Raw genomic sequence first — 25,858 nt, 5'->3', positions numbered from 1 at the left:
CTACTTTTACTGCTTAATCATCACAAGCTGCTTAATCATCACAAGAGAACTTTATTCATGTCATTTCTCTAATGTCACGGGTAGAACATGCTTCAACATGTAAGTGTAACCCTATTAATGGTGTCTGAAAAAAATGAAGCGTTATGGGTGTGTGTTAATTTATATTCAACTGGTAGTTTCTTTAGATTATATCATTTTTCTAGGGAAGAGGCGGGAGATCAACTGCAGTAGTCAGCAGTTAAACACTAGAAGAGAGGAAACCATTTTTTAATTCAAATTTTCATTTAATCAAGTCAAAATGTGAATACTTGATCAGTGGAATTTATTGAATTGGTGAAACATAAAATAATCAAAAGATAGTAAATTCTTAGAACTATTATGTTTTGTCCAATTTCATTGAATTGTATCTTGATTTCATTTTTATCATTATCTACAGTTTGTATCTTAATCAATGTAACTCAAACATGTCATACAGACATCTCGAACAGAAGATAACCAGGTACTTTGTTTCAGAACTGGGTTGTCTGCCCTGGGAAGTAGTTCCCAGAACTTAGATAAGATTGGGAAAGACACTGCCCAGAAGAGTTCCCCCCCAAATGCCCTTTATGGGGTTCAGAAAAATCTCAGGTAATATTGGGCTAGAAGTCATCCTCATGGCCCTGGTATACTTCGGCCACCTCGTGTGGCTTTCTGAGTATTAACCAGTTATCTCAGTGAGCATAAATACAACTCGTTAACATTCTGTGCTCATGTAGTTTCCGAGTAGCTGTGATGAGTTTTAGTTGCTTAGGCCCCGGCTACTCTATGTGAGTCACAGTCCATGTTCTTAACGTGAAATGCTGCAATCCGACGCGCACTCGTCTCGCAAATATGAGGAAAGTTGGAATAACAGTTATATTATTAATACAGGATTTTGAGATTAGTTTTTTACTCATTTGCATTATACATAAAATATTTTTAAACAAACAAAACAACACCTGTTCTCTAAACTTATAGATTTATTTTATTTATTGGCTGCGTTGGGTGTTCCGTGGCTGTGCGTGGGCTTCTCTAGCTGCCAAGGGCTGCTCATTGCGGCGGCTTCTCTTGTTGCGGAGCACAGGCTCCAGGCGCTCAGGCTTCAGTAGTTGTGGCACGTGGGCTCAGTAGTGGTGGCTCGCGGGCTCTAGAGCGCAGGCTCAGTCGTTGCTCTGCGCATGTGGGATCTTTCCGGACCAGGGCTCGAACCCATGTCCCCTGCATTGTCAGGCGGATTCTTAAGCACTGCGCCACTAGGGAAGCCCCTCTCTAAACTTAGAGTCACTTAATGAAGTGTGTCCTTTTCTGCTGCACATTCTACAGGTAACACTCTGCAGCTGGAGTGATCAAGATACTAGCAAATCCTGGTGAAAGAGTAAACTTCCCCACTTATAGAAAAAGCTAAAGCTAGCATTTAAAATTTTATTTGAAATTTTGCTTTCCTCAATGGCAAAGATCAGGGAAATGGGTTTTTACATGATTCTAGCCTAGGACCTTCCTCTAACATTAGTCACTCTAATCTCTAATTGAGGCCTGAGCAATATAAACTTAAATATAAAGGATTTGGAGACTTTAATGAAGAAGAGGGAAACCCTTAGGAGGTTATCAGGAAAACTGGAGATTCAAAAGATTTAGAAATAATCGATGTCAAATTCAAATTACGGGAACCAGTTTTTACTTAAAAGCATAATAAAGAGTCCCAATGAAAATACACTTGAGCCTTCACTTTATACATAATTATTTACACCTCTTGGTTTTTTTTAGGTTTCAGAAGTGGGTATAGTTAAGGAAAATGTTAAATGTGAACCCACTTTTCTAATTCCCCCAGCCCTCAAACAGGACTCCATGGTATAACACAAAAAGAAAGCAGAAACCTCGGTGGAGAATTATTTCTCTAACAGCATTTGTGAAGATGTTGAGACCTTCCTTCCTCTACTTACCTTGATTTTAAACCTTTATACTAAGTACACTAGAATGGTTCCAAGGTTAGAACTGCCTTTCTTTAGCATATCTCAGCTTCTACCATGTGTTCTTCCATGTTTATTGAGTTGAAATTAGTCCTCTCAAGGAGGAAAAAGCTAAATATGGGAAGATGGGTGTACTTTGGTGTTTTATATTCAAGAGCATAGAATAGAGTGTTAGGAAACAATCAGGAAACAATTTTTTCCTAACACGTACGATTATAGGCTAGGATATGACTTTCCTTCTCTCACTGAAATAAAAATGTATAGTTAAGAAATAAGGATATACGTGACAGCACATTTGACAGGTAATGACTTGGACATATTTGTTACTACCTAATCTTGAGAACCACAGTTGCTGTTTTAGAGGTATCTGAGAGGTTCCAAACAAAAGGAGATCGCCAAATGTTCTCAGACCTTGAGTGTGCTGGACGCCCTAAAGTAGGAGAGGAATTTGTAACAAAAGCTCACGATGAAGAACCACACATTCCGAGCCACCTGAGATCTTGCAATGAGAAGGCGCCAGGCGATGAGGAAGAGGGCAGTATTAAAGAGGTAGTGAATATTTCGGAGCCTGGAAACAGACATATACAACCAAAGTCAAAACAGTACCAAATACCCAACTATTTTATTTGAAGCATAAATGTATCTTTTCCTGGCTATGACCAGCAAATAACTAAGTGCTTAGGTATGTGGCACTACCTGATGGCCTTTTGATTTTGATATCTTTCATTTCCACCACATGCCTTCTGAGTAATCATTTCTATAGTATTCCCCTGACTAGTTTCCCTTTCTCATACCTGCTTTAACCTGTCTTATAAACATGGCTAACATAATCTTTCTTAAATATACTTTGACCATATTACTATATATCACAAATCTTCCCTGGTTCTTGTTCACTAGAGGGTAAGTTCTAAAGTTCTTGCTATGCAATGTTCCTCTCAGTTTGCAATTACTTTTCCCATCCTAATCATCTCTGCATTAAAAACCCTTCGCTTCCACCAGAATTATGTCAGATTACTATAATTCTTTGTCCCTTAGGGATTAATTATTGAGAGAAATTTCAGGCAGTCAGAGGTCTTGAAGAGTGGTTAACTGATTTGCCCATGTTAAATAGCACAATCAGGTTCCTGCCTGTTGGGTATTCTTTCTCTATACCACATTATGACAGGATGTGGTAGAAGACACAAACTTGGGTTCATATCTGGCTCCTGCACTTACGTAATGTGCGACTTGCCCACTTACCTTCTTTGAACTTAAATAGCTCTTTGATAAAAATGGGATAACAGAAATAATACCTGCCTCACAGGGATGTGGTAAAGTCTAAATGAAACAGTATATTACAGGGTATATAGTATAAAGGCTCAAAAAATATTAATTCCTCTCCTCCCCCGCTCATATTTCATGTCTGGTATAAAATCAGATACACATGGTAAGTGCTCAGTAAATATTAACTGACTGATTATATTTACCTTCTTAAGTGTTGCTTTGCTTCTGGGATCCCAGCCATATCCTCTTTCAATAAATACTTCTTAACTCCTAAAACATAATTTTCAATGTATTCCAACCAATTCAACTGGCGCACATCGAAGTTGAATACCTGAAAGGCAAGAAGAGATTATGGATTGTCAGAATTGCACAGCTGGACAATCGCTTTGTTCATCTGATGAAGTTTGTTTTACCTAAATGAGTGACATTCAGTTTGGAAGATTTAGGTTGTACCCCTCCAAACGAGATGATTTGAGCTGTTATTTTAAAGGCAGTAACAATATGGATTACCATTTACATATGAATATTTAAACATGGATCAAGCACAAATATTTGATCTTTAGGAAGTCTTGGAAATTTAAAGGAACTGGTATTAGTCTGGTGAAGGCTAATTTCACTTCAAGTAAATAGGGATTAATTTTTTTTTAAAGAGAATAAATATGTTAGGGACCAAAACAAATTATGTCTTTTTCTTTTCATTATTCTTAAATTTTGGTGTTCTCCCCTTGCCCTAGCACCCTTTCCTGAAATATCACTACTTTATTATGCTGATTACGGTAAACTTTGGACTTAAGTTTAAACCAAAGGCTTAAATCAAAGCTTTAAAGACTAACTTAGCAGAATTTATATTCTATGTTTGCTTTCGAGATGTTTTCCATTATGTTTCTTGGTGTGCCACAAAACAAAGCCCTTCAGAAACATTCAGAGTGGTAAGAAAAGCTTTGCTTCTCTTAGAACACTAGTGTATTTTCTTTTCTTAGACAAAGAATGCCATGAAACTATATTTTCTTTTCACTTTGCCACCAGAAATCTTAAGAACAAATTCCCTGCTTAAATGCAGTGACTTAGTAGGATCTTGTAGACTGCATATGAACGTTCTGTTTTTCCATTCTTACTCTTGATTTCATATTTTAGTACATACTTTTCCTGGTTTGATGTTTTATTTCTGTTTTGTTCTTTTATTACATGTATTTATTGCAAGTTATCCCAAATCTTTGTGAAATAAATTGGAGTATTAACAAAGAAGGCAGATGAGATTAACGAGTTCCAGAGAGTTTCACAGACTTGTCCAAAAGCTGAATTGCTTTCCAAAAGTAATTCTGTATCACTTTGTTTGGATTTGTTTATTTTCCGCAGTATCATTAAATGGTACTTATTCATCTATATAAACAGAGGCTTTTATTTTTATGCTATTTCATGGTTCTAAGTTAGATTTCAATGAAACCCTAGTTTGGAATCCTCATTCCATATGGCAAATGAAATTGAATTCTGAGCCACACCAGAGTTTGGCAATTATACCCAAGTATTCATGACTATTACCTTTGCTAAGATATTTGGAAAGCATATGTTAAATCCACTGCAGTTTTGATTCTTTTTTTCACAAAATTTTTAGTTATTTTAGGTAAAAATATTTGTAAAATGTCAAAAATGAAACTCTAAGCTTATTACCTTTTGAATTATTTAGATGGGTAAATTCCATGGAGAAAATGCAATAAAGATAAGCCTATATAACATTTGATGCTAATTTTAAAAATAATTTCTAATAGCCTGAGGGGTTTTAAAAAATAAGCTGGTTTGATCCATGCATTTTAAACACAGGTGCTTAGAAGAATTTTGTCTATACAAGGCATGTAAACATTTCTGAAAAAAAAAATCTCTATTTCATGTCCATTTTAGAGGTACACAGCAATGATTTCAGTTAAAATATCCGTCTAAATCTCAACTGGTATATTTAACATCGTGTCTGACTGCAAGTAACCCTTAGGTTCCATGGTGGGAAGTAATTTTAGGACTTGGATTTGAATCATGCTCTATGAGGCTGGTATGTACGAGCTAGCAGGTGAGGCTAGCTAGCCATCTAACATTTACATCTCAGCATGACTTGGTTTCTTCTACATGCATGACTTGGTTTCTTCTACATGCTGGCAAGCACAAGATAAATCAAGAAATTTATCTTTTCTTTCTTTTAAAAAATTTTTAGCGGAAAATGTCAAGAGAGTGAAATTTTTAAAGCTTAATTAAAAACTAAGGATATGCTCAAGAAATAAATGACTGAGAAAATGAAGCTAGGGACATGTACAAAGTACAGAAGATTTCTATATTTGTGAATTTCAGGACAACGTTTGTGACTGCTAAGAAGCTAATATATAGAAATAAATGGCACTGATCCTGAGCGATTAAAGTGAAGGCCTATCTGGAGAAATAAACGTCTGAATTGTCAAAGAGAAATTATAGGGAGGAAGACTGACAATGCTAGAGAGAGGGCAATGCTGATGGCGGGAGGTCTTAGCTGGGCTAGAATGCAGAGGTGGAGGGGTTAGCTTATCTAAAAAGATAAGAAGGAAGGAACTGTAGCTTTGGAGATGCAGAACGATTTTGATTTGACAAGAACAGTGGATGAGAGAGTTCCTGACCAGTAAAATTATTTTTTTTCATTGAAGTCATGTTTTGGAGGTTAGGGGGGAAAGATAGAGGTACTGAGGATTTGTTGAAAAGTGAACAGCTATAGAAGTTGAACAAAGGATTGAAACAAAGTATATGAGACCTGACTGCAGAACAGCAGTGAGAAGCTCGCCAAAGGCGAAGAACCTAGATCTCTTACCTACATTAAACTTGCTTCCTGCAACTGTGTTGATAGCATTCACTGATTTTCTTAGCCAAAAAAGAAAAAAGAAAAAAAATTCTGTGTATATAACAAAAACATCCTTTATTCATCAGCTCTCCAGGTCAAATAATTCTAAATTCTGAATGGGTAAGGTTTTCCTGTTGGTTGTCAGTGCTGTACTCACTCTTTGGTCTTCAGGACTCAGCTTGGACATCAGCATTTCTGTATTGTATGTGCTCCATTCCCAACTCCGGTTGATGAAATACTCCAGCATGGAAAGGGTTCTTAAAAGCCGATTCATGAGTTTTGTCATCCTGAGGTAAAGATCACATAGGAGCGAATATCAGTGCACCACAGATGGCTGCTTCCCTGTTACTCTACAGGGATATATGACAAATTATGTTTGAAAAAATATAAAAATTATTTCTTCCCACTTTTTCCAATTCCACATTAAAACTCTTATTTTTCCCCCCTTCCATGTTAACACTCTGTTGAATGAAGGGAAGGGGATGAATCTAAAGGCGCTTGTTCTATCAGGCATTTTAATACCACTAAACTTCCTCTTTTCTACCATCTCTTTCTCAAGAGTTGCAGATATTTTAAAAGCCTAGCCAGGTATCCACCCCTGATGACATACTGTTCAGTCTTTGAATTCTGAGGTAGACAATAAGAAAACTTATTTCTCTTTTTTATTGTATGTTCTTGGATTTTTTTTAAAAAACTAATTGATTCGAGGTCTTATTATATAACTTCTAGGCAGAAGTGGTGACTGTATTAGCGTCCAATGAACCAAAAACAGTTATTAACTGTAATGGAGATTTAAGGGGAAAATAGTTTATTTGTTAATAATTTACTCAGTTAGGCATAGTGCTGATACTTTTAAAAAATATTATTTCCACTAATTCCCATAACATCCCTGTTACGTAGTTATTTATCTGCATTTTCAAGTAAAGTAAACTTAAGAAAGATTAAGTGGCTGTGCTAATGTAATGTGTCAAAGCCAAAATTCCAACTCAGTTTTGACGGACTTCACAAAGCCTCTGTAAACTCACCCCCTGTATCCCATTGCTTAAGATGGATCACATCTTCTGACCCCATGGTCAGGACCTGCTGTTTGAACTTCCCAACTTTATAACAATTTGTAAAAAAACTTTTGTATGCTTTCTTATTTGATCCTCACAGTATGATTCTGTGAGTTAGTCAGGGTCTATACTGTTTATCTTCATTTTACAGACGGATTAATAGGTTCAAGGTCACATGGCTAATGCTCAAGTCTAGATTTTCTGGTTACAAATCACCTTTGGCCTATAGAACATTCGATTTTTATCTTAATCAGTTAGACTAATCTTGGTAACAGTTATTACTATAGTTGACCCCATAAAGACTTACGATGCTATTTGGGGAATTTGGTCTTATTTCTGGTCAAATCCTACTGCCCATATCCCTGATGACTCATGAGGTACTTCTCTCATGGTATCATGGGAAATTCTTAGGCAAGGAGGTAGAATCAATACAAGCATCATAATAGGGTTCCATTTACTATTGTTATCTAACATCTTGGCTGTAAACTGATTTATATTTATATTTATATCCTCCCACAATTCATCTGTTGAAACCTATTCCACCTAATAGTGATAGCATTTGGAGAAGGAGTCTTTGGCAGATGGGTAATGCCCTTATAAAAGGGACCCCAGAAAGCTCCCTTGGCCCTGCCAGCATGTGAGGACACAGAGAACATGGCTGTCTAGGAACCAGGAAGTGGGCCCTCAGCAGATGCCGGATCTACCAGCATCTTGATTTTAGACTTCTTAGTCTCCAGTACTGTGAGGAAATAAATTTCTGTTTTTTGCAGGATCTCAGTTCCCTGACCAGGGATTGAACCCGGGCCATTGCAGTGAAAGCCTGGAATCCTAGCTACTAGGCCAACAGGGAACTCCCAAATTTCTGTTGTTTATAAGCCACCTAGTCTATGATATTCTGTTATAGCAACCCAAACAGACTAAGGCAACCTTTATCCAGTCTACAACCCTGACGTAATTGATACGATTTCAATAGATTTAATTTTTAAAAATAATCATTGCACAATGATTATATATATAATATATATACATTGTATATATAATATTGTATATTATATATACAATGGTGAAACATTGTATGTACAGGACTATATCAGCATAATAGTATTTTTTTAGAAAGAAAGAATACATTTATTACTCTCAGGTAGTAAAGATCTTCTAAATGCATACAATGCAAAAGCTATAAAGGGAAAGTGATTCATTTTATCACAAAATGTTTAAACTTCTTTGGTAATATCAATTACTATATTCTATGCACTCTTATGTAAAACTCTATAAAATAGGCATGATTACAATCCCCTTTTTACAAGTTAGGAGTTAGAGAGGTTAAGTAATTTAGGGCTCATATGGATAAATTGGTGCCAGGATTTAAATATGTAAGTCTGACTCCAAACTCCATGCTCTTAAGCCCTGCATTATATATAGCTTCCCTTGTATTAAAAAAGCTTCATAATTAGAACTACAATATAAGAAACTGACTTCAAGAAAATACATAAAATATATATTTACACACACACACACACACACACACACAGAGCTTCCATAAATTAATAAGTACAACCCAATAGAAAAATAGGAGTATTACTCAGCCATAAAAAGGAATGAAATAATGCCATTTGTAGCAACATGGATGGACCTAGAGATTATCAGATTAAGTGAAGTCAGACAAAGACAAATGCCATATAACTTATATGTGGAATCTAAAGAAAAATGATACAAATGAACTTATACAGAACAGAAGTAAACTCACAGACATAAAAAACAAACTTATGGTTACCAAAGGGGAAAAACGGGGAGGAATAAATTTAAAATTTGGGATTAACAGATACACACTACTATATATAAAATAGATAAACAACAAGGACCTGGAAAAGAATACATACATGTACATGTGTATATACGCATATATGTGTATCTGAATCACTTTGCTGTATGTATACCTGAAACACTGTAAATCAACTATACTTCAATAAAAAAAGAAAAATAGGTGAGAAATGGAAGCAAGCAACTCATACCAGAGAAAACACGAAAGTCCAATACACAAATGAAAGCCCAGCCCCTCCAGCAATCAAGGAAAATGCAACTCAAAGTGATGAAGAGATGCTATTCCTTGTCCTTAGTTTGATAATTCAAAACATTGAGTTTTGCAAAGTATTAATGAGAGTGAGAAAGAAAAGACTTGTACTCTCACTTGCTGTTGTGGAGGTGTAAATTGACAGAGCCTTCCTTTAAGGCAACCTGGTGGTAGTCATAAAATCCATATACTCTCCAATCTAGCAATCCCACCCCTCAGCCTCCTCCCCAGATCTAGAGGCACATTCTAGAAAAAAGCATGTTTGTTGCCCCATTGTTTGTAATAGCAGGGGAAAAAGACAGCACTAGCAGAATGACTCAGATTTTCATGGAATGTAAGTGAAAAAGTTAAAAGTGTGTAGGATTGATTTATATATACACAGAGATTTATACATACACTTACCTCAAAGCAAAACTGTATATATGTCCATATATTGTTGTAAATACATAGACGATTACACACAAACACACATGGGGAAGGAAAGGGTCCAGAAGGATTCTAGCATTTTCTGCCATAAAGATTATTCTTAAGATTCCTATCACATAACAAACCCAACCATTTCCCATGAATATTACAATTTAATTTCTTACAAACAAAATACTTAAAGATTTTTATTGGGCTCCTTCCTCCTGTGTTTTCCTTTTGTACTTACCGAACTTTGCCCTTCAACCAGGTCTTCTAACTCTGATATGTTTGAAAGGCTTTAGCGTTTCTGCCAGGAATGTTTGGTTTTCCTTCTTTTCCCATCTTTATTTAATAAACCCCTCATACTTTCCCACAGACACAGCATCCTTTTTCACCTTGCTCAAGAAGAGACTGACAATTGAGTTATGAACGCTAAGTAAGGTCTCTGAAAATTTGGATAAACTCTACATTGCCTAAGTTTCAGTCATTTGCTCTGCTAATAAGGATGGAAAGAAAACACGCTGAGAGAGACTTCTTCCTTTAAAAGGAGCTAACATCATGCTTCTGAGGCTTGATGGCAGGGATTGCCTTTAGTAGTTATGATAATGATGACATATAGTATTATTCAAGTGAGACAGGGGTACGAAGGGACATGTCCTAGGTCACACAGCTGGAAGGTGACAGAGCTGCCTCAGCATCAACATACTTTCATTCGACCTTGTTCCCTCTACTCTCTTCACTCATCTCCAGGTGGCAGTAAATCCAATTCTGGTTTCTCCAGATCTTTTCTCTGTCACTTCCTTTGAGACCACTTAAAATTCTTCCTTTAGCTTCCATTTCCTCATTTGTAAAATTGGGATGATGAGAATATTCTCCTTGGGATGTTGTGAGAATGAAAATGAGATCATCATGCGCCATCCCTTGTGTGTATGTGAGGCTGTTACCATTGTACATTTTAAGATCATCTAACAATTTAGAAACTCCCAGACACAGAATCTCAGTTGCTTTTCTTTGTAGGTGAATGATTACCTGCTGAATTCATCAAGCAAGTTCCTTAACATATAACTTCCTTTATTATGACAAAGGATCTCTAAGGTAGGCTTTTCACTACTACTGCTTTGGTTGTCCCCTTATATATACAAAATCATAAATATATATGATTCAGTTGTCACCTTTCATCCCCAGGTGATGGGAGGGCTAAGGACTTGGGGCTCTAAACTTCCACGCAGAGACACTCCTAAAGCTATTGTCTCAGCTTCTCACCTGGGCTTCCTTCCCGTGAGCCGCAGATAGAAGTCATAGATAATGGCAGGGGCCCGGTGGCTGACTGCATTCCAGTACTGGGTTGTGACGTTGTTGGTTGTGAACTCAGCCTTTGGCCTCCTGAAAGCTCTCTCAAGTGGGATTTTTTCAAAGGTTGCCAAGACTTGGATCCCTGGGGGGAAAAAAAAAAAAACAGAATAAGTAAGTGCTAAGTCTAGGAGCATATAAACCCACTGTGGTGGATGGCATTTGCAATGGGTCAAAACAATAAATAATAAGGATTTGTCGTGTAGAGTCACGAATCAATTTCTGAGAATAATATTAAGATTTTTATGCCGGGCAAGTGGTCACCTGCAAAATCAAACAATTTGAATAGGTTAAGAATTGGGTCCTTCTCTTGAAATCTTTACTCTAAAACAAGTTCTTGGGAAAATAGTTTTAGTCAATACAGTGAAGTATTGTTCAGAAAAACTTAAATCCATCATTCAATTTCCAGGTTATCTAATCTATTCTAAAGCCCAAGACAGAGCCTAGGGGTGTTATTTCCTTGGTTGGATCATTTACTTGCAGGAAAATCAGGAAAGTTTCTTGACATTTTACTTAAACTTTTATAAAGATTTAAGTAAAAGAGAGAATATAAAAGCAGGACTCCTTCGTGTTGGTTCACTTTAAATACCAGTCTTTTACTTCTTTGGTATTCCTACTGCTCTGGAATACATCAGACTCAATTGTCTTACTCTTGTCTCCAGAGTTTTTTAAAATAATAATCTTTTAAAAAATATTATTACATATATAAAACCTAGTTTAAAGCTTTTAGTGTACATTTGTAAATCCAATATGTCTTTTCAAAAGGTATTCATTCATTTGAATTCAATTTTGATTTTATTTATGTAGAATTTTCAAAGAATATGCTTAAGTTCATTACTCATTTATGTTGAAGCTATCAGTTATTATGGTAATATGATTAGTGTCCTCCATAAAAGATACTACCTAGAAATCTGTATGAAAAATATATACCCTATACAGAAAATATTATCAAGAAACATCTGATTCCTGGGTCTTTTCCTCCCAGAGGGATTCATATTAACTTTTAGGAATCCCTAGTGGGTGGTCATTACACATTCAGGAGACCTGTCTTCTATCAATACTTCTACATCAGGCTCCAGCTCCCCATATGAACTGAATAAATCATTAACTCTCTCTGGGCCTTGTGTGTCAAATAAAGTGAGCACACTAGATTATTTTTAAGATCACTTTCAAATATTATTATTCCACAAAATAGTAAACATTTTCAGCACTGAAGAAGACTATTTTGAATCTCAGGAATGGATTTTACATGTAGCATCTTTTTATTTAAGAGTTTAGGTATCTTGGGGACTTCCCTGGTGGCGCAGTGGCTAAGAATCCACCTGCCAATGCAGGGGACATGAGTTCGAGCCCTGGTCCAGGAAGGTCCCACATGCCGCAGAGCACCTAAGCCCGTGCGCCACAACTACTGAGCCTGTGTGCCACAACTACTGAAGGCTGCGTGCCTAGAGCCTGTGCTCTGCAACAAGAGAAGCCACCCAATGAGAAGCCCGCGCACCTCAACGAAGAATAGCCCCTGCTCGCTGCAACTAGAGAAAGCCCGTGCACAGCAACAAAGACCCAACACAGCCAAAATAAATAAATTAAAAAAAAAAAAAAAAAACTGTTTAAAAAAAAAAAAGTTTAAGTATCTTGGTTTCTTCTATTAATGCCTCTTTTTTTAGTGATATCTTAATTCTGTTACTGAGGTAGAGGAGATTTATTTTTATTTCCAAATATTGTCAGAATTATTTAGCTATATGATCTAAATAACTGGATATATTAGCTAAAGAACTTTGATGGTAGTAGATAATTTCATTTTACTTTTACTGAAGTAATAACTTTGCAAATAGAATAGCAGAGCAGAGTGCTCTGAATTGGAAATGAGATTCTAACAAATTAAGCACATTTGATTTTTTTTCAACATCTAGTAGCTGAACAATTAGATGATCTAAAAGTTTCAAATATTTGCAAGCAAATCAGCTTTGAAATTGACAAAGGAGAGTACAAGATTGGTTAGCTGGTTTTCGATTATATGCAGGATTAATTCAATTCAACAGGATACATTCTAGGTTACACTATGGCTGACAGCATAAATTAATAGAGTATCACTGACTCAATAACACGAGTTAACATTATTGGACTTTTCTAAATCTACTTGGCCATTGATTATGTCACATTCTCAGTGATGTGGCCAGGGTATGAGGGCTGTGTTCATGAGAGCAGTGGCTCAGCAGGCAGAGTATTTTATCACTGACATTGCTTATAATTGCTGACTTTTACTTGGCTTTATTTATTTTTTAAATGTCTATAGCCAATGGACCCCTTATTGCTTACAATCATGCAGCTATCCCACTGGCCCCTTTCTTTGGTATACCACAGTACATCCTAATTAACTCTTACACTTTTACAATTTGCAATTACTTTTATCTCTCTACCTATGTTTTGTCTTTTCCCCCATTAGACTCTAAGCTCCATGACACACTTTGTTTATTTTTTCCCTGTGGCAGACCCTAATCGTGAGTGAGCAGACTCTCATTGTTATATAGGTACATTGTTACAGGCACTTACCCATTTTGCCCCAATTACAGGGATTGAGGTTGCCAGACGTACAGTGGTAGATCAATGTTGACTTAGGTCTGGAAAACAAAAGTTAGATAAATACGACAAAATGGAGAACGAACGAAAGAAAGATAAGGGAAAATAACATTTAAACAAGGTTTTTTCAATAATTCCCATGACTAAGGCACCCTACACAACACTTTCATTTTTTGTTCCTTTTTTGGGTTAATAAGCAAAATAGAAGAAGACTAGGAAAAGTGCAAGAGTGTGTGTGTGTGTGTGTGTGTGTGTGTGTACATGTGTACGAGGAAAAAATCCCAATAGGTTAACATATTTATGGAGCAAATGGAGGTAGCATGACGATGAGAAAGCAGATCATGTTTCTAACTTCTTGATATCTTTATTGGGCAAAAATATGGGCCATATTTTTTCCTAAATCCGGTGAGGCTCTGTTGGATTGGAAAACATCTAAATGTCTAACTTCCAATAATTAATAAAAAATTAACTTTGTTTACTTTTACTAACAAAGCTAAATATACGAACGACCTATTATTTTTTCCTTGTACTAGAAAATCCCGCCCACCCCCCCCCCATCCCCCGCTACACACGCGGTGATCTGAACTTTTGGCATTTATTAGGAACTGAGGAGTTTAAAAAAATATGCTCTCATTTCATCCACTTTTATCTCCTTTGCCTTAAAAAAGGAAGCTGTATTTTAGATTACTGAATAGAAAGAAAAGCTTTTTGGTTATCAAGAATTAGATAGTTAAATGATTTGAAGAATTTATTACTTTATGATCAACCAAGTACTAACCAGTATTTATAAAACAACTTAATGCATATATGATGGCATAACTGGAACTCTGTGAAATATTGAAATGGACACCCTCTCACATTTGGGGTCTTCCACAATAAAATGCATATATATATTTAAATAAATTTATTTATTTATTTATTGGCTGCTTTGGGTCTTCGTCGCTGCGCGTGGGCTTTCTCTAGTTGCAGCGAGCAGGGGTTACTCTTCATTGCAGTGTGCGGGCTTCAGTAGTTGTGGCTTGCGGGCTCTAGAGCGCAGGCTCAGTAATTGTGGCACACGGGCTTCGTTGCTCCATAGCATGTGGAATCCTCCCGGACCAGGGCTCGAACCTGTGTCCCCTGCATTGGCAGGTGGATTCTTAACCACTGTGCCACCAGGGAAGTCCCAAAATGCATGTATTTTGAAAAGGTGCCTAACACAGTCTCCCTCCTTCTCATCAATTCTTTGAAAGCCAGCTTATGCATCCACACCTGTGAACTGCCGTGTACCATCCTACAGCCAAGGTGAGATTGACGACTATATCTGCTGGAATTAAATCTGCCACAGCCATCGGAGTAGCTCTTATGGACCGAAGAAACCCCTTCCCAGCCTGCACAGGAAAAAGGACATAAAATATATTTTTAAAATTTATTTATTTGGCTGCGTCAGGTCTTAGTTGCGGCATGCGGGCTTTAGAGCATGGGCTTAGTTGCCCCACAACATGTGGGGCCTTAGTTTCCCGACCAGGGCTCGAACCCTCATCCCCTGCATTGGAAGGTGGATTCTTAACCACTGGACCACCGGGGAGGTCCCAAGGACATAAAATATTGAACCAGGTCTTAAGTAATAGCCGGGATTAAAGTATACATCAGACAGGTAATACGAATGCTGTTGGTGATAACTATGGCCAGCACTGATCACTGCTTACTAGGTTCCTGCGCCAAGGCTGACTGCTCTCAGCCCATCCAACCTCCCAGCCGAGTTCATCTTAAGTGTCACCATTGCCAAGAACCGCTAGGGGTCCTCAGGTTCCTTTCAGAGTGAAATTCTTCAAACTTGTGAGAGGTTTAATGTATTTGGTTAATTAATAAACAATAAGAATTAGGGTTCCCAAATTCCCCATTAATTTAGCTTACCATTTCTTAAATGATGTTGTTTTCTGCTAGCGCCTACTAATTTACAAGCAATAATAGACACTAAAAGTTTAAGAAACATTTTTTAAAAATTAATAAAATTCTACTACTTGACAAAACTTTATTACTTGGGGAAAAACCTACCATTATTCACTTTTTGTTCAGTGTCTTTGTTTACCTCACAGATCACTGATGTTATACAGATGTAAGAATTGGGAATTATTCATGTTAATACATGTTGTGTCAGTAAATAAAGAAGTCAGTTAATAAATTAAAAGTCACGTTTAGTGACTTTATAAAGTAATTGGTTATTTACACCCTGTATGTTTCCAACATCAATTTGCAGTGGTTAGCACTTTCTTGTGTTCCTAATTTCTGTTTTCTTGTAACTGATTTCGCTTACTTTGGACATAGGAAATCAGTCTGGAAAATTTTAGAAAATTTGAATTATTGTGCAGCTTTGTAAACAATGTAATAAAACTCACTCTTGGATCATGTTAAAATAGTTATGTTCTAAGTTACCAAATGCTCACCCCAACTAAGCCTCAAGAGTTGAAGGCAGGTAGGGAACAGAAAAAGAAAGAAATCAGAAAGGAGTTCATTGTCATTGTGTTTAACAAGTAGTTATAATTCACTGTCTTATATTTGTACTGTAGTTCATGATGGATCTAGTTCTGAGAATAACAAAGGCATAGTCTGAAACATGAGATCCCTAATAAGATTTAAACTCATTTAAAGAGTGGAAGTCCTGTTCATTGTCCTAAAGAGTAGAGTTGTGGTTCTGGCCCTAAGATGCTTCAGTGTGAACTGGGAAGCACCACAGCTCACTGGATCAGTCTCCACTGCCGGGAAACACACACAAAGTGCTGCTGACCCAGAGGAATGATTGATGTTTCTCCTGGTCTGTGAGAGTATTATTGTTGAAAAGTGTTTCCTATAGTCATCAGTTTTTATATTTGAAAAATTTGCTCCAATTGGTAGTTTTCTTTCTTGTATCTATTAAGAAATTGATGTTGATATATTTTATGAATTTATATAACTTCTATCCACACGCACATAAATTTAAAAATCTTTGTGGGTATGAGTTCTAGTGCATCCCTAATTCAAGCTACGGTTAAAGAGCAAAAAGGGGGAAACACCCCCATCTTGTGTTAACTAAGGGGAAATACAGGCATGGTACTAGATGTTCAAAAGAGTTTCCAAAAATAAAACTCCTAAGTAGTAATTGATGATATCACAGTCTTTCTGTTTTCCTGATAATGATATCCACAGATAATTAATTTTATTCTGCCTCTATTTTCCAATTGGCAAAATTGAAATAAGTTGCATCAGTTGTGGTTAGTAAAGTAACGCTTATGGTTTTGCGTCAGTGAAGCTAAGCCAACACTAGCATTTTGTTACTATCCCTCCACTACTTTTCAAGTAATTATTTCCACACCATTATACATACCGCAACAATGAGCCCAGTAGGTCCATTTATGTTATCAACCCAACCCTAAAAACAAAAGAAAAAAAAAGATCTCTAATTGGTTCCACATGTCAGAAAATCCTAATATCTTTGGAACATCTGCAGTCTAATCTTAATAAACTTCAAACAAGAGCACTGAGACCCCAGCCAATAGAACTGTCTAATCCAGTATTTCTAAGATTTCAAACAGAGACCAATGAGAAAGCACTGGATATTTTCTGGACTTGGTTTCTGCAAGAATTAAAATTCTGCCAGCATTTATTTCATAGCAGGAATCATGGATGGTTGCAAGTTCATTTTCCCCACCTGGGCCTGATTTTAACTCCTCAAGGGAACATTTCAAACACAGTTTGTAGGAAATGTCCATTTCTTGACAATTGTAAGAGTCATAGCATCTTTCGTTCTATCTATGTATGTATGTATCTATCTGTCTATCCAGCTATGTATCTATCTATCTATCCATCTGTATTAGCTTGCCTACAGATGTTAGAGGAAAGATTATATTTAGGAGCAGTTAGAGACAAATGTCTCTTTGAGTTTGTCTCCTAAGCCCTAAGCAAGTCAGTTGACCTCATTATGTCTGTTTCTTTATCTGTGAAAGTCAAAAATGTGTGTGTAAAGTGGGAGAGAAGAGAGGAGAAGTTGAAGGGATTAATATTATTTGAGCCTTTTACTAGGGACCAGGCATTGCACTAAGCACACCTCATACATCGACTCATTTGATCAACCCTCCACAGTGGGTGGGATTAGCCCAGTTTTACAGATGAGACAGCTCAAAAGCCTGCATGTCAGTAAGTAATGGAGCTTGGATTTATCTGGTGCCAAAGCTTTACAGAACTGCTTCAAAAAAGATGGTATAATTCAAAGTACTTTCTAAAAGATATAGCGGTATACAGAGATAAAAATTATCATTCCTAAACTGAGGACTTTTCTCTGAGCTTCCTGATTCCTATTTACCCTGGCAATTGTAATACTACCAATTTGGCCATCAAGAACATTCTGCTATATTTAAACTATAGTGGGGAAGCCAAGAAATAAAACTATTTCCCATGGCAATTTTGAGACGAGAGTTAATGAGAAGCTAATTTAAGACCCCACCCAACTCTAGGACAGTCAGTGTCACACTCAGAGGAGACCCATGCTGCATAAATCCTGAACCGAATGTGGACTTCTGTCCTAATATAATGGGTTCACATTTGATTTGCTGTACTTAGCTCTACATACTAAAAAGAAAAAATAAGACATCAGAGAGTAATTGGGCTGGAAGGATGCTGGTTTGGAAGCAAAGTGTGGAATCCAGGCGAGTGGGCTTACTGGGAAAGGCTCCTGCCAGGTTGCTCCCACGATGGAGGGCCGTATGATGGCAATATTGAGCTTGCCGCTCTCCTGCTGCACCACCATCTCTCCCAAGGCCTTGGTGTAGGTGTACGTATTGGGACGATCCCCGATCAGCTTGGGTGTGATCTCATCAATAATAGCATCGTCTAACCACCTGAAGGTAGTCAGAGTAAAAAAGAATTCTAGCAACATGTGTTAGACAATAGACCAAAAAAGAAACTGTGGGATACCGACAATCAAAGAAAACTTCCCCCTTCTAGCTTGAGTTCTGGAATTAGGAACTGTCAGAGGACACCAAGTCTTGAGTGTATACCTGTCCAAATGATGCATGACGGATGAGTTCCTTGCTCTCCACTGCTCAGCCCAATATTACTAGTCGAATCCTACGGCCTCCTGCCTCGATAGATTTTTCCAATAGCTATGCAGTCTGCTACTTGATTATAGAGAATCTCTATCTTCAATTATTTTCTCTCAGCAGGAATGTACTTATGAAGGTACATTCAATGAACGCATTGCGAGGGCCAGTCGGGCACCTGGTAGCGGGCTGGCTGCCCTGGTCATGGACTTGAGAGTCTGTCCTCCGAGGCTCATCAGTGGCAGCTCCGCTCATTCACTGTCGTCCAGTTAGAACCTATGGCACCAATCTTGAAACCTTCAGCTTTGATTTTTTAAAAATTCTACTCAATGCCTCAAAAAAGAAAAGCAACTACACTTAGCAGACTTACAACACTTTAGCAAATCTATGCACTGTATTTTGAAGGTCTGTTTAGAGTCTATGCTAATAACTTGGTAATCATTTCCAGAGATTTCCAATGAGTTCTGAAGTGCTCTTATAACTATTAATAGTCTGTCAAGTGGAGTGAGAATAGCACTGTGAAGCAGCTTTAATAGAGTGATTATTGAATACCTTCACTTACACGAAGACCTGCATCACGAATAACTGTTACCATGGCATTAGCCTAATATTTTTTTAAAAGACGTTAGAACCATTTTGATAATCCCAAAGTCTATCTGATCTTCTCTAAGAAAGCAATCAAATTATTGTCGATTAAATATTGAATGTTTCTCTTAGTTGGTAGATCTATTTGGTTAAACTTTTGATATAATATAGTTTTTAAAAATTAGGCTATATGTCAGTGTGATTTTTATATGTGTTTGGTACATGCATTCCTATTTTATCGGACCCAGCGCAATCATACTATTTTGATTGCAGAAAAATCTTATTAGAGGTTATCGTCTTCCTCCCATGACAAATTGTTGAGTATTTAAGATGTGCTTAATGCCAAGACTTATTCAGAAACACAACTCTCAATTTCAGTAACTCTCCGATATTGGAGAGGAACATGAGCACTGCCTGTGATGGTTTGGTTTTCCTTGCTTTGCGGCTACTAGTGCTGAGTATTTTCTAGCCTAGTATCAAATGCCTTCTAGTATCAAATGCCTTCTGATTTACACTGAAAACGGAAAGGTTGAGAAGTTCCTAAAATTAAAAACAACTCCAAATACTTAGAAAAACAGAAGATATTTCAATTATATAGTCACTCGAGTGTTGGGAGAGAGTGAGGGATAATGCAGGCACTTCTCTATCTTTCTAATAATGTTATCTTTACCTCATCTTATTTGTGGGTCAGCAGTGGATTAACTGACCTAAGACCATTTTTTTTTTTTCACCTGCAAAAACATACAGGTTACAAAAACTGAGTCAGAAGAAATACAGCCTAACTTTATTAAGGTTGTAAAAAAAAACAATTTTAAGAAAACATCAGAAGCCAGCAATGCTAGTTATATGCCACATGGCTGGTACCATGTGCTGTTATTGCTGTTGGTGTGTATGGAAAGGGTAACACCTGGAGGCTTCCCCAAGTTTGGTGAGTTAGCTGATCTTAGAAAATACTGGTTTCGTAGGTTTCTAAGAACACAAAGCAAAAGAAGTTGTAGTGTTCTGTAGATGGTCTGCCTCTACTATTTGTAGCTCCCCCATATTCTACTGTATCATCTTCTCGTTTCCTCCACTTTCACTTATGAAAAAATGGCAATAATTATATCTGTTCTAAATTTTCAGGTTATATGAGGACAAACAGGAATATTTACAACTACACTTACAGCTATTTGATAAAACAAAATGAGAGCACAAATCTAAGACATTCTTATTTTTAGTAAAACAACCAAGAAGGAAATATCTACAAAGGTAATAGTTGGTTTAACAATATCTTTTCTAATACAGCCAAACAGACCATATCTCATCCAGCCATTTCCCAGGTTTGAAGAGGAGATTAATGTAACAAATATGCACAGCCATTGGTTAAGTGATATCCTTTTCAGGACCTAAAATCAGTTCATGCTCTTCTTTACCAAAGTTTGAGTTGCTGCTGCTGTTGTTTGTTCTTGATCAGTTTTTAAAATAGCGAATAAGTTATTCGCTACTATGGAAAAAAGACAGCATATAAACCAAAGAACATTTCTGAAATTAAAGCCAATGCCCTTCAGTGTACTCAAGATGTCTGAACCCATGGGTTCCAAATACTAAACTTGTACTTAAATAGCTTCAAAAGAAGCAAAAAGTTATTGAAGACTTCAGAAGGCTGTGTGTGTCACACACACACACACACACACACAATTTCCTCTAAATATTACTTTTTTGGTTTGAAACATTTATTCAACCTCCTAATATCATTAATTTCATAATTTACATATTTACTGAATGAAATAGCAAGAGTAATATGTATTTTTCCTCCTAATTTTCTTATGCAATAAGCAGGGCAAGCTAGATATACCTAGAGGTATATTGGAAAAGGTGTCTGGGAGTAAATACTGGACACACTGCTTCATGGTAGCCTTTGCTCTCTTTTCTCTCATCTGGATTATGTTCTTCCCTTGATTATCATGCCGTATGTTCTCGCCCATGTGTCTGTTTCCCCACTTTACAATGAGTCCAGGAGGGATTATGTTTTTTATGTTTTTTATCTCTGTGTCCAATCACCTTTCTGCCCCCAGGAACGAGCTACCTTATTCAGTAAATGTGTGTCCTCCCACAAGACAGTCTTGATTGGCCAATTTATGTGCTGGCAAAGGTTTGGGAAGCTGAGATGGATAATGATAGGACAGAATGGGTGAACTCAGAAGGAGGTGGGGTTGTAGGGAGACTGTGGGCAAGTAAGAGAGGCGATGTCTTTGCAGAGAATGAAGAAAAATTGGAAGTTAATGTCCGGCGGCAGTGGTGAAAAGTGCTGGAAAGCTGAAAGGTTAAAGGTTGACCAACTTCAATTTGTCAGAGTTGGCTTCAGAATAAATTTAACACGCTTCAAAGTAAATTTGAACCCTTTATTGGGGAGAAGGGTATATCTGAGCCTAATGCTTGTGGTAACTTGGCCTCTGCATTACCCTATAGACTTTCACTGAGCACCTATTCTGGCTCCAATGACCTGACAACATGAACATTATTCAGTTTGTTTAAGAAACAATTTAACCCTGCTCTGATTCGCATTAAAGCCTGGTACACAGAAATGACAGTCTTTTTGTCAGCTGCTTAGATGCTATCTTAACGCTGTACAATCCTGACAGTAAAAGCACAAATGCTAAAACCAGCTTCTTCCTTTCCCCTAGAATAGATAAGCATTCTTAGTGTTAACAATGTGCTCTTCAGCACGAAGGCAAAACTACTTTCCAACATTTGACCTCTTTTTGTATTTCCCAAAGGGCCATTACCGAGGCTGCTGTGACCTCAATTTCCCTGCTTCTCACACGCTCTACCTGCAGCACATCTGCCATGGCTGACTGCAATTAGTGTTTGATCAAGAAACAACTTTTATGTTTCACCTGGCAGATCAGCTGTGTCTTCTGGTGGCCAAGTAGCTTAAAGTATGATTTTTAATAGGTACAAATCTATCAGGAACTTTGACTGGATTAAAGCATCTAGGAATTGAAAGACAACACAAAGTGAGGACAGTGGGAAATTGATCATTTTCTTGTTGTCTAACTCCTGGTTCCTTTAAAAAAATGAGGACCACTGCAGTACTAAGAACAATGACAGAACCCCATGGGGTTACTGTTAATAAAAATTTCCAAGGGAAATAGAAACCTAAAATTCTTGGAAACTAATTTTATTTTAACTACAGTTACTACAATTACAAAATAGAGATGAAATCAGAGAAAAATATTTTCTTAAAACACAGCAACCAAACCTGGATTTAGGTGCACTAATGTTTATTAGGAATAACTTTAATGCTATTTGTCATTCTAAAATTTAATGCTATTCGTTATTCAGAAAATTCCATCTGATATAGGAATTGTTGAAACAGTCATGAACAATGGTCTAGTTGGTGATGGGCTGCTGGGATTTATTCAAAGCATTATTCCAAACTTAACACACAGGTTTTATTCAAAGTTTAAGAAGAAAAAAGTGCAATCCGAAACAGGGCTAAGATGTGGGCATATAGGTATTTTATACACAAGACTTCACATCCCCAAATATCAGCGTGCTATGGAATTCTGTCATCTATTCTTGCTTTGTCTAAACAAACAAAGAAACAAGAACAAAAAAATACCAGCTGGAGTGGTATGAACAGCAATCATCCAGTTCCATCAAAAAGTGTTCATTCATTCAGCAAATATTGGAGTTCCTACTATGTGCTGGCCCTGGAGAGCAAGAAGGAGCAAGAGATACTCTCCTCCTTTGAAAAGTTCATTGTCCACTGGGGAATACAGACGAATAACCAGACATTTAGAATGACCTGTGCTAAGCACACTGATGAAGATGAGCACTCTGGGAGCACCAGGAACGGCCACCTGAGCCCGTGGGCTCCGAGGGGGGAGCTTTGATGTCTGGAGAGGAACTCACCAGGGGAAGCAGAGGTGGAAGTAGTCTCTAGAAACAGAACCACCTAAGCAAAGGCAGAGAGGTAAGAGAGAGAGGGGTGAGTACTTCCATGTGACTGTAGCACAAATGTAAGGGGAGGGCGGAGAGGGATGGGCTGGACAGATGGTCCTTAGTATAAAATTCTGAACAAATAAATTGTAGTAATGATGTTCTCCCTGTTTAAAAAAAAACACCTTTATTTCCTTAATTGCATTCAAAATGAATTCTGTTGAGATAAAATATAATTTTATTCCTAGTTCTATTTGGCTATATATATATATATATGTTTAAAAATAATTGTTCTCCTCTGAGAGCAGTACAAGACAGACAGACATAAATTTTGTACCCATGTCAATTACAGTTTGATCATCAATCATGTAGTCATTACCTGCCTTTACCAGTTGACATATAGTGGGGAGTATGGGAAGAGCCGAATGCCTGACCATAAGTCAACTCCTCCTCTGGGAGGTGAGCTTATTCTTTGAAATGTGGGGGTTTTGAGCATCTGGACACAGTTTGGGAGGGAGGAAGTGGTATGGAATCTCTGGGTGAACTGAATCTCCATTTCCTAGCTCTTTTCTGTGGTGACCTGTCAGAGATCCCTCCTCAAATCGTGCTAAGGTCTGTCAGGGGTTAGGGGGTTAACAGTGGAGTGAGCCTCTGGAATCTCAGTGGCAGGGTCGGGAATCAAAGGGGACTGTGCTCCTTTCCTGGGCTTGTCACATCCATAAACACCACATTCACCCAGAGACAATGCTGTAAGGGGGTGGGTAAATGACAAACAAATCAATTCCATCCTGAAAACAGGCCAAGGCTTTAGACATCGACTTTCCTGCACTGACTTTGGCATCAGTGTCTTTTCTCCAACTATCCTGACAAACTTTGGACTCTGAAAAGTTCCTTTGCACCAATTAAGCAAATCATCATTTATTAGCAACTTAAGCAACCTCTGGCTGCTTTAGATGACTTTCATTTTTCTTTGTCCTGGATATTTTTAAATGACAGGTAAAAATATATATTATCAGAGCCGTATGAGATAAAAATGTTTGCCCTGAAGGGAATAAACTCTTGATTTAGCTAAAGCTTCATTTTAAAGAGTATATCTTAAATAGAAGATACAGTATTATAAGAAATTAAAATATGACAAATTCACCAGGAAACGGTCTATTTTTCTCTGCTATAATACTTTTTATGCAGAGTCTTTTTAAAAAACAAACAAAACAAGATAAACTTGGTAAATGGAACAGAAGAATGAAGAGGCAGAATGAAAAGCATACTTATTCTGAGACCAGGGCCATGTCCTGAAAAGAAAGTGGTTCCTGTTAGTTGCCAAAAAGAGAAAAATGCTAGATCTCTGTCTCTCATGCATAACAGTACAGTAAGAAAAGTGCGTCTCAGCTGAATAGAGCAAGAGACCAACACTTTCTGCCAGATTTGGAAGAAATTTCTCTTCTCTATTAGTTCTTCTTTATTAACCTTTTGATTAACTGCTATTAAACACTCCCTAGCACTGTAATAATTGCTTTATATAACTCACTTTATCATCACAACTATAAGGACAGGGAATATTATTAGCCCCGTTTTACAAATGAAGGAACTAAGGCTCAGAGAGGCCAAAGAACTTGCTCAAGGTCACACAGCTAGTAAGTTGCAGTACCTTCGCCAGTCTGATGCCAAAACCTTTCTTCTGAACGTTTATACTATGTATGATACTTCCCTTATCTAGTAACAATGCTGAGTTCACTGAGAATTGAGAAACCACTTCCATGTAAAGTACTCTCAGGTACTTCATGCAATCCTAAACTACTCAATACAACTTTTCTGTAGGACTTTTCTACCCCTATCCCCGCTCCATCACCAAGCACTATATTCTCCACCGGGGATGGAGGGAATAGCAAGGACAGGGAGTTAAAGCTGGCACCTTTTCGAAGCATTTTGCTCCAAGAGTGTCTCACTTTGTTACCTTATAAATGAACGACTACAAAGAGCCAAAGAGAACAGTCTGCCCACCCTTCACCCCCTCATTTAACCCAACTTACTCCATGGAGTCGATGATTTTTTTTGGCTCCACAGGGCATGGATAGATGACTTCATCAATGTGCTTCAGGTTACAATTTGAAAAGGCAGTAGAGATGTGTATGAAGGCTTCCAAGTTTGGCATCTGACTGGCCATGAGCAAGAGCTGCTGGGTGGCAGTGACATTAAGCTGCACGGCATGTCTGGAGAAGATTAGACAGAAGGAAATGCAGTGAGGCAACTCACATCCCGTTTTGCTGGAACTGCACCCACTCCAATAACTGGCATATCCATCTGATTTTTGTGGCTGCATCAAAGGACCAGGAAGAAAAGTACTGGTCATGGCCGCAAAGTTATGTGATACTTGGAATGCGTAATATGTTGATGATGTTTTCTGTGCACATAAATCCTATGGTGCATATTGCATTTAGAGGTCACGTGGTTCTAAATCAACCGGAAGGAAAAAAATCGCAATCCTCTGAATTTATAAAGGGGCTTCTTAAGCAGCCATTAAAAGAATAAAAAACATAAATTAGGCATCTAATTTAAATTAGAAAATTCAAATAAATTGGAGGAAAGCAACAGTGAATATAGAATGAGAAATATGTTTCTATTGCAAAGGTACAGGTCAGACATAAATAATGATGTCAATAGAGAACAGATGTGGTTGCCAAGGGGGAGAGGGGTGGGGGAGGGACAGATTGGGAGTTGCGATTAGCAGATGCAAGCTA

At 37.5% G+C, this 25,858-nt stretch overlaps 1 protein-coding gene across 2 annotated transcripts in view; it reads right to left on the bottom strand.

Annotated features, from left to right (window-relative positions):
- Positions 1 to 393: 393 nt before the first annotated feature.
- The window catches only part of FAR2 (fatty acyl-CoA reductase 2), a 152,268-nt gene continuing 126,803 nt past the window's right edge, over positions 394 to 25,858 (bottom strand). For both annotated transcript variants that reach the window (XM_068561618.1, XM_068561619.1), the window contains 9 exons: positions 25,151 to 25,330; positions 18,233 to 18,410; positions 16,901 to 16,945; positions 14,809 to 14,927; positions 13,531 to 13,598; positions 10,894 to 11,065; positions 6,257 to 6,386; positions 3,452 to 3,579; positions 394 to 2,553 (listed from right to left, as the gene is read on the bottom strand). In XM_068561618.1, the coding sequence (XP_068417719.1) occupies positions 2,391 to 2,553; positions 3,452 to 3,579; positions 6,257 to 6,386; positions 10,894 to 11,065; positions 13,531 to 13,598; positions 14,809 to 14,927; positions 16,901 to 16,945; positions 18,233 to 18,410; positions 25,151 to 25,330 (1,183 nt within the window). In that variant the 3' untranslated portion in view covers positions 394 to 2,390. The remainder of the gene's footprint in view (positions 2,554 to 3,451; positions 3,580 to 6,256; positions 6,387 to 10,893; positions 11,066 to 13,530; positions 13,599 to 14,808; positions 14,928 to 16,900; positions 16,946 to 18,232; positions 18,411 to 25,150; positions 25,331 to 25,858) is intronic.

The sequence above is a fragment of the Eschrichtius robustus genome, chromosome 13, assembly GCF_028021215.1.
Source record: "Eschrichtius robustus isolate mEscRob2 chromosome 13, mEscRob2.pri, whole genome shotgun sequence".
Lineage (NCBI taxonomy): Eukaryota > Metazoa > Chordata > Mammalia > Artiodactyla > Eschrichtiidae > Eschrichtius > Eschrichtius robustus.
This window is presented reverse-complemented; position numbering and strand designations above follow the sequence as displayed.